This window comes from Podarcis muralis, chromosome 7, assembly GCF_964188315.1.
Source record: "Podarcis muralis chromosome 7, rPodMur119.hap1.1, whole genome shotgun sequence".
Classification (NCBI taxonomy): Eukaryota; Metazoa; Chordata; class Lepidosauria; order Squamata; family Lacertidae; genus Podarcis; species Podarcis muralis.
Window position 1 is genome coordinate 57462235 of NC_135661.1, and position 12484 is coordinate 57474718.

A 12484-nucleotide genomic window follows, 5' to 3' on the forward strand; every position below is an offset into this window, starting at 1 on the left:
CCCGAGTCGTTTGTGAATGGGACTTAACTGTCAGGGGTACCTTTACCTTTATGTTCTTAAAGAGGCTGACTGGATATTTAAATATCAAGGAAACTCATGCCAATTAAGCAAACAGACCAAGTTTCAGAATTGTTTAGTTTAATGTGACTTTGTAGAACCTCTGTCCTGCTGCAGGGCGGAGGCTTGCCGAGTAATAACAAACTGAAGTACTACTACATAAAAAAATACTTTAAAAAATTCCACTTAGGGTAAACTGGTGAGGCAAATCCCAAACCAGCTGAGAAATCACTAGAAGCAAAGAAGGGGAGCTGATCCAGATGAGAGAGGGGGTGCAACTTATATCTTGAACCTTTTTTAAAGAACTCTTGGAAGATATTCTTTTGTTTGCCACTCAGGAGGCACTCCCCCCTCCAGCCCTGGGCTGTTGGAAAGGTCCACTACTTCTTTGGTGCAATGATGCCTTCAAGCTGTGCCTGAAAAGCAGAAAAAGACAGACTAATTAATTAGTCTCTCACTTTTGCCAGAAGGTGCACATCTAACAACCCACTGCTTCACTTGGAGGCTGCTGCAGTGCTGGGGGCTGAAACAAGTTGGAGTGGAGAGGGGGGTGTTGTTTGTTCTTGCATTCCTCATCCCATGTTTTATAAATTAAGTTTCTTTCATTCTTGGCATGGAAATCTGTTGCTTTATGAGAAGAAAGTGGAGAGTTGGCACTGTTTCCTGGCTACAAAAGTCTCATTTCATAATGTAAAAGTACTAAAGAGGAAATTGAATCAAAGTTGCTGTAACAGTGGTTTGCATTCTCTGCTTTCATGACTGGCCGTGAAGCCCTTGGCTGTCTGAGGGCTGTGCTATGAACATCATTTCTGGGACTCAGGCTCACAACAGTGACTAGAGGCAACTTGATGCCCAATTAGAAAAAAACACCACTGGCTGCCACTGAACAAGGAAGGGTTACTGGGGGCCACATCCAATTTTCTTGCTGGTTTTTCTTCCCTGCATGCCAGAAGCAGGCTCCACCAATCTTTGGTAAGAGGAAAGTGTTTTCTGTCCCTCCACCCCAATCATAACTTGTTTCTTTCCCCTTGTCCCTTAGGTAATTTAGGGGTGTTAAGATTTCTAAGCACACAATACCCATTGTGAAGTATTCAAACAGGCCTCGGTTTCCCACAAGTAGCCCTTTGAAACTTGGTAAAATATCCCACCCTATCAACTGACCTGCTCAGCTCTGTATGATACATACATTACTGGGAGGCCATGTAAATTGGGAACTAGAAACTGACATGACCAAATCAACTTGGGTGTGTCCTGTGTATAACAGATGAGCAGGAAAGATGTAGCAACCCTCCCAAAGTCAGAAACCAATAGGTGATGGGGAGGGAAGGCTCCTAAAGTCTAAACGCAGAATCCTGTTAGGAGTGGAGAATTTGCTGGACTTTAACTTCCATCATTGCCGACTGGAGCTGGGAGTCCCAACAGAATTTGGATGTCCAAGAAAGAGTGGTTTCTTTATGCACCAATCCAGCCCCTGTCCCCTCTAACCAACCTTGAGCTGCTGATTTGTTCGTTTCAGGAACTGGACTTCCTCTGTGTGCTTCTTCTCTTCCACCTGCCGCCTTTCAAGTTCCCGTTTCTCAATGGCATCACACTTGGCCTTCTGCTCATTCACTTGTCTCTCCAAGTCCCGCTTCTCATCCTCTAAGTCTGCAATCTTGGGGCAAAAAAACAGACCCACCAGGTTAATGAGTGGCCACAAGAAGTGTAGTGTTACTTCTCCAGGCCTCTTTACTGTCACCTAGTAGAAGCAGGCAGGATGTGTGACAGTAATTACTATTCAGGTGGTTCCCACAGCTTGCTCACCCTAGGCAGCTCAGCTTCGGAGCTGATGATTCTCCTTCGCAAAGTCGCAATAAGATGCACTGCACAACTTTAAGCAAGTGGTAGACTTCATGGTTGCTAAGAAGCTTTGAGGCCCAAAGCAACTGTGCTTTTCTTTCCCCAACTAAGATCGTGCAGCGGTGGGAGTTGTTGGCCTCCACACTTACTCTCCTTTCCATATCAGACTTGCCCTGCTCAGCCTGCAGTGCCTTCCTCATGCCAAAGGCAACACTGCTCTCATACAGGGTCTGGTAAGCAGCAATCGTCATCCGGATCTCGTCTCGCACTCGCAACAGCAGCAGTCCCCGCTCTGCACAGTTGATGGTCACCTCCCGGATCAGCTCATCTGCAAGGGAAGAGTTGCAAATGAGGCTGTGCCTGGGAAAAGTCTGGACTGATGCTCTTTCTCCCACCCACCTCCAGAGGTTGGAAGCTAGGGACTCAAGACTGCCTTAAAGGACAAGAATTATTCAGTGTTTGGTGTTCCAGCTTGCGTGCAAGTTAATGGCTCTAACTTAGGTTTCAAAGCTGTACTTGTAGCAGCAACAAAGTTGATCAGGGAGGCTTTCCTAGGAAGATGAACTACAGTTATTTAGGAGGCCGGTTAAAAAGAAATGGATAAGCAGAAAGGGGTGTATTTTGGGGGGTGAGGGTGGGATGGGAAATAACACCATAGTGTGTTACAGTGGTTGCGAACGGGATCTGTTCCGGAGGTCTGGCCAGATCCTGAGTTTTCGCAACTCGAGGATCACTGTTATATGCATGCGCATGGCGGTAGACTGCTTCTGTGCATAAGCGTGCGGCGAAGCACTTCCGGGTTTGCCACTTTTGCAACCTGAAGTTTACGTTACCCGAGGGTAATGTAACCCGAGGTGCTACTGCATTTTAATTGGAAGAGGTGTAGGACTAGAACTGGGGGTGAGGATGTGACAAATCATTGAAACGAGGGCCTGGGACTCATGCCCTCATTTTCTGGATGAGATTGTACGTGCGGAGAGGGCTGGCTCTGTTCACTCACCAAAGCACTGGGAGTACAGCTCTCGCCTCACAGGGCAGATGCCTGTCTCACGGGCCTGGCGCTGCTGGAGTTTGAGGTCCAGCTGTTCCTGCAGATGCACCACATCCATGCGTGTGCTGGGGGTGCTCGACACCTGCTGGATCCATAGCTGGTTCTCTTCCACCCATTCTCTACACCAAAGCAAGCAGAGAGAGGCTAGGATTCAAGGAGACCAAGCAGGCTCACTTTATGTTTTGGTACTGAAAGAGACATTTCCAGTGGCTTCTAAATCTTAGAAAGGAGACAGCAACCCGAAGGCTGTTCAAACCTCAGTTTATCATGGATTGTGAATTCCTCGTGCCTCCATCATTCCCAACCTAAAGTGTCCTCTTCAAACTACTGCTGCCCCATACCTAGTCCTCCCTAAATAGAGATTCCCATGCTTTGAAAATTTGAATACAAGAGCTACATCAGTTGTATAGGGAAACTCCAGATTTAGGGAAGAGAAAGTGAGTGACAGCAGCAGTTGGAGAAAAACATGTAGAGGAGGGCATGGGCATAGCCAGGTGGGGGGGCAGCTGACCCCTTAAATCAATAAAAATACTTAACTGAGCTCCCCCCAACACAAAGCCTTCCCCCCTAATTGAAATCCTGGCTATGCCCATGGAGGAGGGGGAATTAAAGGGGGCACGGGGGAGGGGTTTATAATCCACATTAAGATGAGGTATGGATGGCCCCATGTCCAAGGGCATTAAGAACACTGTAGCCTCCACTTGAGCTGCTTGGATCTGAGTGCACTGTGAGTAGATCTGTAACTGCAGGATGGCGCCGCAGCTCAGTACAGTGGTACCTCTGGTTGCGAACGGGATCCGTTCTGGAGGCCCGTTCACAACATGAAAAGAATGCAACCCGCAGTGGTGCGTTTCAATCCACCGCTTCTGCGCATGACATCATTTTGTGCTTCTGCGCATGGGGCGAAACCTGGAAGTAACCCTTTCCGGTACTTCCGGTTTGCCGCAGGACGTAACCTGAAAGAACATAACATGAAGCGGACGTTACATGTATGACTGTATTTGGGGTGGGTGTGGATGTTTATAACCCTCTAAAGCTGCCAGTTCAGCATGCATCTGCAGAACAAAGTTTTATTTGCTGTTGCCACTATAGAGAAGAGGCAGGCTTCTTCTCGCGCAGAGCGAGGCAGCTGGGCAGTAGGTGCTTGTCATGTCTGGAATGAACTGGAACCCCCCCCCCCCAACAAAGAATAGAGCTTCCTTGCTGGCCTCTACTGTGGTGGGGAGCCCTCCAGGACTGGTAGCTCAGCTGCCCCTACGGCCCCAGCAGGAGGAGGGGACTCGGGATGCCCCTGCCCAGGAGCCACTTGGTTTCAGAGCCTGCATCTCACCTGGGGGGCAGGATGGCATTGAGGATCTCCTCGGGCTGCTTGGTGGCGTCTACAGTGGGCGGCGGGGTCTTGCCCTTCGGCGTCGGGACGGGCCCCGGCGGAGGCCCCACCTGCGGGCTCGCCTTCAGCGGACGCGCCTGCGGAGGAGGAGGAGGAGGAGAAGACGGAGACAGAGGCAAGTGGAGCGGGGCTGGCTGGGGTGAGCGGAGGGGCTCCGTGCACGGAGCTCAGACCCAGCCCCCATCCCCCCGGGACGTACCTTGGGCGAACGCTTATCGGTGTTGCGGCTGACCAGCACCGGCGTCTCATAGCGGAGCAGGGAGTCCGCGGGCGGGATCATGATGGCGGCGGGGGCGGCGGCGGCGGCTCCTCTCCTGCTCCGGGCGGGCCCGGCTTTCGCCCCGGGACCTGTTGTGCTAAGGTTGGCATAGCGACGGCGACCGGGCTCGGACAGGAAGCCCAGTCACATGACACGCTCCAGCCCGCGCCTGCGCAGAAAAGCACCGCGGCCGCCCCATCTACAACACTGCAGCCTAGAGACACGCAGGAGCCGAAAGGGTTCGTGAGAGTAGCGCCGCCTGCGCCGACTTCCGGGTACCGTGGACCGCTGCCCTGTTCCTCCCGAGAGCTGCCTGGAGGAAACTTCGGAGGCAAGCAGAGAAGAGCCGCTCCCGGCTAAGCACGGGGTTGTTCTTGCTTGAATCCTTCTTAACATACTCCAGTGCGGGTATTCTTGCTATTTTGCTTTGCACACGAAAACTGTCCTGCAAAGCAGCTTCCCTGAGGCTGGGACTAGAAGAGAGGAGAAAGGGAGAGAGAGGAGCGGAGCGATCACCTGCTCAGGATGAGCCTGTCCTTGTTTTCAACCCCCGCCCCCGACTGTCCCTGCCCGTCATGGAAAGCGCCTGGAGGTCTGTGAGCTTAGTTAGGCGCGGCTGGCGAGCACAAGCGACGGGGCATTCTACGTGGTGGCCCCGCAGTCGCGAGCCTCACTTCTGGGTCACGTCTAGAGCTGTTTCGGAAAGGATTGAGGAGCATCTCCTTTCCCCCAGTGATAAATTCCGTATTTATCGCACCTCCCTCCGTCTGCAGCGCTTCAGCGCTTCACACACGGCTTTGGGGGGGGGGGAGCTTCCTGCTCGCGCGCGCTCTCTCTCTCTCTCTCGTTTGTTATGAAAAAGCAATAAATGAACCCATTCAGTGAAGACCAAATTTGGCCTTCCACCTGCTTTGGGACTACAATTCCCATCATCCCTGACCACTGGTCCTGTTAGCTAGGGATGATGGGAGCTGTAGTCCCAAAACAGCTGGAGGGCCAAGTTTGGCCATCACTGCATGGCTAAGTAAATGTCTTATCAGTGGCCACCAGGGGGCGTCTGACCGCGACTAGTCCTCCAGACAACTCCGTCCACAGGGCAAGCCATAGAGCGCACAGTAAGTAGAGCGGCATCGAGCCTGGCTGGGAAGTGTTTCTCGATAGTGACACCGGCGACGACCTGGAAGCGGAAGCGGGAGGAAAAGAAGAAGGAGAAGAGGCCGGCGGTGTTATGGAGGAGCCGCAGCGTCGGCGGAAGCGGAGCCCGCGCGGAAGCCACTCGCCGCCGCCGGGGAACTCGGGGGCCGGCAGGTGATGATGCCCGGGGGTGGCGGGAATGGGCTCAGAAGCTCCCGTATCTTGTGAGGGGAAGGGGCCCGGCCCAGCGCCGCCTCCCCCTCCACTGGGAAGTGGGGGGTGGGGCGAGGCCGTGGGCCGACTCGCTTTATTTGCCCTTTGCCTTATAAAAAGGAGCCTTGAAGAACCGAGAGTCGGTATGCTGTACTGGTTAAGAGCGTCGGACTAGGACATGGGAGAGACCGGGGTTCAAACCCCCGCTCGGCCATGAAGCTCCCTGGGTGACCTTTGGGACCAGCCACTGCCTTCTCTCAACCTAAGTTGCCCCACAGGGTAGCTGGCACCATGTTTGCCACCTTGAGCTCCATGCCTTAAAAAGGTGGGATATGAAGACAACGAATAATACAATGGTCTCCTGGCAACTTTTTCCTATTCAAGTCTGGCTTGACTGGCTTTGCAAGAAGGTGAGGTAGGGCAGAATGACAATTATGGGAAATGTGGGTTAAGTGCTTCTGTAGTGGCATTGGGCTTTGATTAGATAACTCACACATTGGGGAAACTGAGTTTCACCTGTTGACTGTGAGAGTTGTGCTACACATACTAGCCTTTGCCGGCGTGGTGCCCTCCAGATGTTTTGCACTGCAACTCCCAGCAAGTACAGTATGCCCCCTCAACTGTGAAGGTCTCCTTATCCCACTGGCCTTCACCTCAGATCTTGGTTAAGCATAGGAGGAATTGCAGACAGTGGAAAGATACAGGAAGCCCTCACAGCCCCCAGTCTTTGTGTCACCTGCTGTCTCTTTAAATAGTTGTTGGCTTTATTTGCTGTTTTGTTATGCTTCCTGGTTGCGTTTTTATCTTCTGTACTTTGTTGATTTAACTTTTATTTAAGCTGCCTTGTATGATTCTGCAAATGTCGGGTATATATTCCTTATTGATGCCCCACTCTCACCTCTGAATTGCTGTATACCAGACCACAGTGGATCAAGTGTGTTGACTTGCATGTGCCTTTTTTTTTTTGCTGATGGGAATTCATGTGCTTAACCTTGGTTTCATATCTTTAAAAGGTCACAGTCAAAAAGAAAAAACAAGTCCTCAAACAAAAAAAGCAAATCCCCCCGAGAGAAAAGAAGCCGAAGTCCGCATCATGTGATACCTAAAGTAAAGCAGGTAACTGGGCATACCAGATAAAATTGACAGAAGCTTTGTATTGTATTGCACACTTGGGATTAAAGCAAGTATGGACAACTTGAGGAAACAAAAGTTACTGGTATAAAAAAAAAAGCTAAACAAACACTAGCACTGCCATTAGATTGTGCAATTGCTTAATTTTTCCAAGCAGACCTTGTAGTGTGGCTATTAAATTCAGCATGCTGGGATAACAGTTTTACAGTTTTAGAAAATATATGAAAAGCTGAAACCATTTTACTTATTTATACTCATGAACAGAACTTTTTAAAACTTGCCTTTTGCTATTGCCCTAATGTAGGAGCGAGATGAACGCTCCCAGAGGGAGCATGAGGAGCGTCCACATCGAGACCACTCTGAGCCAGGCCACAGGCGGGAAAGAAGCAATGACCGAGACAGACATCGGGACCATTCTGGCCGAAGGAAGCCCCACCGGGATCAGCCTGGGGGCCACGAAAGGGAGAGGGATGGTCATCGCTTCCAGGTTCAGCAGGCACAGAGGGAATTATATAATGAGCAACGACGGGAGCGCCGGGAGCAGGCAGAAGCCAGCGGTGACGAAGAGAATCCAGGGGCAGAGGGGTCACACAGCACAGACAAAGAGCCAGGGAATAAAGAGAAACCGAGCTTTGAACTGTCTGGTGCACTTCTGGAGGATTCCAATACGTTCCGTGGTGTTGTGATCAAATACAGCGAGCCCCCGGAAGCACGGATCCCCAAGAAGCGGTGGCGTTTGTATCCTTTCAAGAACGACGAAGTTCTCCCAGTTATGTACATTCACAGGCAGAGTGCCTACCTGCTGGGCAGGCACCGACGCATTGCTGATATCCCTATTGACCACCCCTCCTGCTCCAAACAACACGCTGTCTTTCAGTACCGGTAAGTCTTGGCCCAGGTGTGGGTGTGGATATGTAGCTGATTAGGAGCCTCTATGAACTATGAGTAGCTGTTAGTTCCAAGTTAGCTATTAATACTCCCCACTTACTGGCTGGGATCTATACAGCATACAGCAAGAGACAGTATTAAGGACTTTGGATACATCATTTTGTTGACAAGTATGCCCTGTAATTGCTACCTCCCTGTTGCCCTACCCCTCTCCAGCATATTTATGCCAAATACACTTATCTGCTTTCATTTTGACCGTAGCTCCTCTTTCCTGGCACACTATGTCGCTATTGAGAAAGTAGTCCTTGCTTTAAAGCTCCTTGCCTGCAATTTGATGCCAGCCTTATCACCTAGTAAAACCCTTCTAATTCCTTCAATTTGGGACAAACAAGCAACAAGTCCCAAGCAAGTATTGGGGAGCCTCTAGCCCAAGGACCTAATTAAACCTGGCACAGGTCCCAGTTTGGTCCATGAAACTGTTCCCCACAGACTACAGTCACCTGCTCCCCATTTGTACTTACATAGAGGATGTGAAGTGTGGGGCAGGTATAGACACGGTTATAAAGGATTTAACTTAAGCCCCCAATTGTTCCTTTACAAGCGGGTTCTTTGTTGGTGCTGATAGGAACACCCTAGCATAGCTGAGGGGACTTGCATTGTTTGCAGGAAGGGGTGTGGATTCAAACCTTGGAACAGAGAATTTTTTTTTCCTCTGCAGAGGGGGAAATGCTTTGTTTATGGAGAAAGCAGCTTGAACCCAAACCACTTTCTTGAGAATGACTTCAAAGGATCTCCCTCTGACTGCCAATCAGTGGTTACAGCAAGTCCCTTTGAAGGCATGCTCCTTTGAATTCAACATGTGCATGTGCCAGTCATCTGGCAGTATTATGACGTTGGCAGGGGGTGGGGGAATTAAGGGCCAGCCTTGACAAACTTGGCAAGCTAATGGAAGCCAGTGCAACAGAGCTTACCCTCCCTATGCCTCCTCCAGATCTCTTAAGGGTCAGGAGAACCCCCAGAGCAGCACCCAGGAGACATGGGGGTTGTACAGCTTGGCAAGCAGAAATATTTGTGCTGACAGAACAGTCGTAAGAGCATGACTTTGAATTCCTGCCTAAGGATCTGGCTCACTGGGTGGTTCCTATTCCCCATCCCTGGCATGCTGAATAGTGTGAGGACTGGGAATGATCAGAAATTGCAATTATGGGGCATATTGAATGTTTAAAACCAGAGCAGACCTTATGGGGCTTTAAGTTCATTATCAATAGTTCCACTAAAGATTAGGGCAGCTATAAATTTCTCAAGGCGGAAAGAGCCACAGCTGATCTCCTTGAGCAAAGCAGTCACAACTAAATAGCTCTTCTTCCTGAATAAGGTCTCTGCTGTCAGTTATGTTCAAAGGAGTTTTATGTTTTAAGATGTGCTCCACAGGGTTGTTGTGGGATGCTGGAAGCTGGGAGAAATCTTAACGAAGTTGGGCTCCCATATATTATGCTGTTAATCAGTACAAATCTCTTGTTTCTTACAAGGCTTGTGGAATACACCCGCCCTGATGGCACAGTGGGCCGGAAGGTAAAACCCTACATTATTGACCTTGGCTCAGGCAATGGCACATTTCTGAACAACCAGCGCATTGAGCCTCAGCGCTACTACGAACTGAAAGAGAAGGATGTCCTGAAATTTGGGTTCAGTAGCAGGGAGTATGTTCTGCTCCATGAGTCATCAGATACCTCAGAGGTGGACCAGAAGGCAGAGGAGGAGGATGAGGAGGAAGAGGAGGAAGAATCCACCTGACAGCCCATCAGGGGGTGGACTTAACCTTTCTCTGCAGCTGAGCCTCAGATCCTTTGTGTGGACTGAAGCATTGCTGCCCCGATGCCTCTCACTGCCTTAAAATCTGCTGCCTTTGGCTAGTCATGTTAATTTGTGAACTTCTCACACACTCAGTTGATGGTTATGGGCACTGAAGTAGAGCCAACTGTTGCTTTTCAAATGGTTTGGGTTAATCAGAAGGTGCTAGGAAAGCGAGGTCACTTTTGATGCCCAGCTGACATCGCAGCTGTGTTGCTAGAGTTTCTCAATGTATTTTTTTAATTTAAGACTGAAACAAGAAACCACCCTGTACAAAAATTGCCTTTCCCAAACAAACAGGCTATTTTGCTTCTCCCCACCCCTTTTATTTTTTGCTTGCACACTGTTTTTTAAAAAATGATAGATGCAACTTTTTTTAAAAAAGTAGAATTTTGGTTTAAAGCCTGGTGGATGTTCTGTAATGTCTCTAGCAGTTCGATTTATTGATGTGTTGAGATAAAAGAACTTGGAAAAAATTGTGTAGATTTCTGAGATTCATGTAGGAAATTGTGCATCAAAATACATTTTCAGGGATATACTTTCCAGATCCTTGGCAGTTGAATCTGGAGTGAAAAGGAAGTTTTCTGTCTCCTCTGTCTGGCTTTCTTACCACTGAGAGGAAGGGAGCATTAAGTTTGTTTCTCAGGCACCTGTATTACCCCATGAATAATTTTAAACTTAGCATGGTGGATAGTTTCCAAAAAACATTTAAGTAAGTTTAGTTTCCTTTCTTTCAATGTGGATGCTACTATATTTTTGTCTTACTGATAGCAAGAGGCAGGAGGTGTATTAGTGTTGTACGAAGGGAGGTGGAAGAGACCTTCGCCCACAACCCTTTTGCACTCTGAAAACTTTTGCACAGGTTCTGTAGCTGCAGTTTTGTGTGTAGCTGCCTTACAATAAAGGAAACACAACTTGCTGTGTGTAGGGGTAGTAACTTTTCCTACTGCCCCACACTTTCTGAGAGCACCTCCTGTTTGCATAAATGTACCATGTGCATAGGGTTGTGTGCATGTCTAGAAGAATATTAGGATAAAGTTTAGCATGTAAATATGGGGCCAAAATGCAGATTTTCAAGCTTTTAGGTGATGGAGATGGTTTTGGACAGCAGTATCGCCTTTCCCAGAAGTCCCTATTTTCTTTTTTAAATAAAGGATTTGTAAATTTAGCTTGAACATGTTTATATTGGTGTGGGTTTTTTCTTCCTTTCTCCAAATTGATAATGTTATTTCCTACTTAACTTTTAAATAAAAACAGGTGGGCTGGTGTGACATTACAGATAAGCAGCAAAAATAGAGTTTACAAAGCTCTGTGTATTTTTTTTAAATGGCATTCAGCAAGCACGGCAAACCATTCTATCACTATTGCGGAGTCTCACTGTAAGCTGTTTAGAGCCTGTGCCCCATAATCCAATACCAAAATATTTATTTTCAATACAGTGCCATTGTGACCCTCTTAAGAATGTTGGGGGGGGGTGAACAGGGGAAGGACTAGACCATGTGAAAAGTGAACAGAATATTTGAGCTGCAGTTCATTCATTTTTGCCTTTGTATTCTTGTTATAAAAAAATGCACCTAGACATTCTGTTGTTGCTCCCATAACCTAGGTTTAAGGTGCCATTTAGCTCCTAGCTTTCATATCTCAGTTTCTAACACTGCAGGTGGCAAAATCACAAAATTGGGATGACACAGCCCCAATTTTTAAAAAGGAAGAGCAGCAAAGAATGGACTTAACCAATCCATGAAAGAACATATTAGACAACCTGGTCTGAGATGGGCAGGTGAATGTGTTCTGTGGCTCTGCCCATGTACATTCAACTGAATGACCCACTTTATAATGCCAAACCCAACTGTGGGTTCACAGTTGCTGTCAGCTTAGCAGTTATTTCACTTAATGTGTTGTCCTAATAGTTTCCGGCTTACAGTTTGTCTGGGGTGTACAAACCATGAGCTTAGGTTTGGATGATCTTTCTACTGGCACAGAGGAGATAAAAGACAGCCAGTGTGACAGTGATTAGAGTGCCGGTTTACAGCCTGGGAGACCAGGGTTTGAATCCCCACTCAGCCATGAAGCTCACTGGGTGAACTGGGGCCAGTCACTGCCTCTCAGCCTAACCTACTTCACAGTTTTGCTGTGAGGACAAAAATAGAAGAAGGGCAACCATGTGCACCGCCTTGAACTCCTTGGAGGAAAAGGGATATAAGGTCACACATCACTCACTCCCTAAGACAGAGGGGCCTCTGCCACCTGGTTCAGACCTGGTTCAAAATTTAATTGCTTTCTGCTTCCTAACAAAATATTTGGTTCATCTTGCACCCATTGCCCCGTTGAAGGAATCCCAGGAACTTCTCGCCTGTTGACGTTCCCTAAATATATCTGTACTGAGGCGATAGTGCAACTCTTCTCCGTCCCCTCTTCTGCCAAGTAACGTCAGAAAGGCAGAGGCTTGGGAGCCCAACTGTGAACTGGCTTCGTGGCGGGGTGGGAGACCTCCCCAGGTGGAAGGGCGGCGGGAATCCGTGGGCCTGCGTCCGTCGGCTCCTCGACCCTTCCCAGCCCGCCCACCCACTCGGGACTGGGACCGGCAGACGCTTCTAGATCCAAGAGGGAAGCGCGGGCGGAGCCTTCCGGCCCCTCCATCCTTCCTGCTGCTGCTGCTTATCGAGAGCGG

General features: G+C 48.9%; 2 protein-coding genes across 3 annotated transcripts; one reads left to right on the top strand and one right to left on the bottom strand.

Annotated features, from left to right (window-relative positions):
- Window positions 1-121: 121 nt before the first annotated feature.
- On the bottom strand, window positions 122-4757 carry DNALI1 (dynein axonemal light intermediate chain 1). Its single transcript, XM_028716366.2, has 6 exons — window positions 4537-4757; window positions 4278-4414; window positions 2897-3066; window positions 2046-2224; window positions 1547-1711; window positions 122-473 (listed from the first exon to the last, which is right to left on the bottom strand). The coding sequence occupies exons 1-6, from the start codon at window positions 4615-4617 to the stop codon at window positions 438-440; spliced, it is 768 nt and encodes a 255-aa protein (XP_028572199.1). The 5' UTR covers window positions 4618-4757; the 3' UTR covers window positions 122-437.
- An 830-nt stretch (window positions 4758-5587) lies between these two features.
- Window positions 5588-10988, top strand: SNIP1 (Smad nuclear interacting protein 1). Of its 2 annotated transcripts, none has more exons than XM_028739219.2 (4): window positions 5588-5904; window positions 6957-7059; window positions 7379-7956; window positions 9492-10988. In XM_028739219.2, the coding sequence occupies exons 1-4, from the start codon at window positions 5825-5827 to the stop codon at window positions 9754-9756; spliced, it is 1026 nt and encodes a 341-aa protein (XP_028595052.2). In that variant the 5' UTR covers window positions 5588-5824; the 3' UTR covers window positions 9757-10988. The 2 variants fall into 2 exon arrangements, with proteins under 2 accessions (XP_028595052.2, XP_028595051.2); XM_028739218.2 differs by lacking the exon at window positions 5588-5904 and adding an exon at window positions 5921-6358.
- Window positions 10989-12484: the final 1496 nt, after the last annotated feature.

What these genes read in the sequence shown, in the direction of transcription:
- DNALI1 (XM_028716366.2), bottom strand. Translation starts at nt 4,617, where the DNA reads ATGATCCCGCCCGCGGACTCCCTGCTCCGCTATGAGACGCCGGTGCTG. An exon ending in GCTGTACTCCCAGTGCTTTG is followed by an intron (nt 2,225 to 2,896) that starts GTGAGTGAACAG and finishes CTTCCCTTGCAG; the next exon opens with ATGAGCTGATCCGGGAGGTG. An exon ending in GAACAAATCAGCAGCTCAAG is followed by an intron (nt 474 to 1,546) that starts GTTGGTTAGAGG and finishes TCTGCTTTTCAG; the next exon opens with GCACAGCTTGAAGGCATCAT.
- SNIP1 (XM_028739218.2), top strand. Translation starts at nt 6,276, where the DNA reads ATGAAGACAACGAATAATACAATGGTCTCCTGGCAACTTTTTCCTATT. An exon ending in TGATACCTAAAGTAAAGCAG is followed by an intron (nt 7,060 to 7,378) that starts GTAACTGGGCAT and finishes GCCCTAATGTAG; the next exon opens with GAGCGAGATGAACGCTCCCA. An exon ending in CACGCTGTCTTTCAGTACCG is followed by an intron (nt 7,957 to 9,491) that starts GTAAGTCTTGGC and finishes GTTTCTTACAAG; the next exon opens with GCTTGTGGAATACACCCGCC.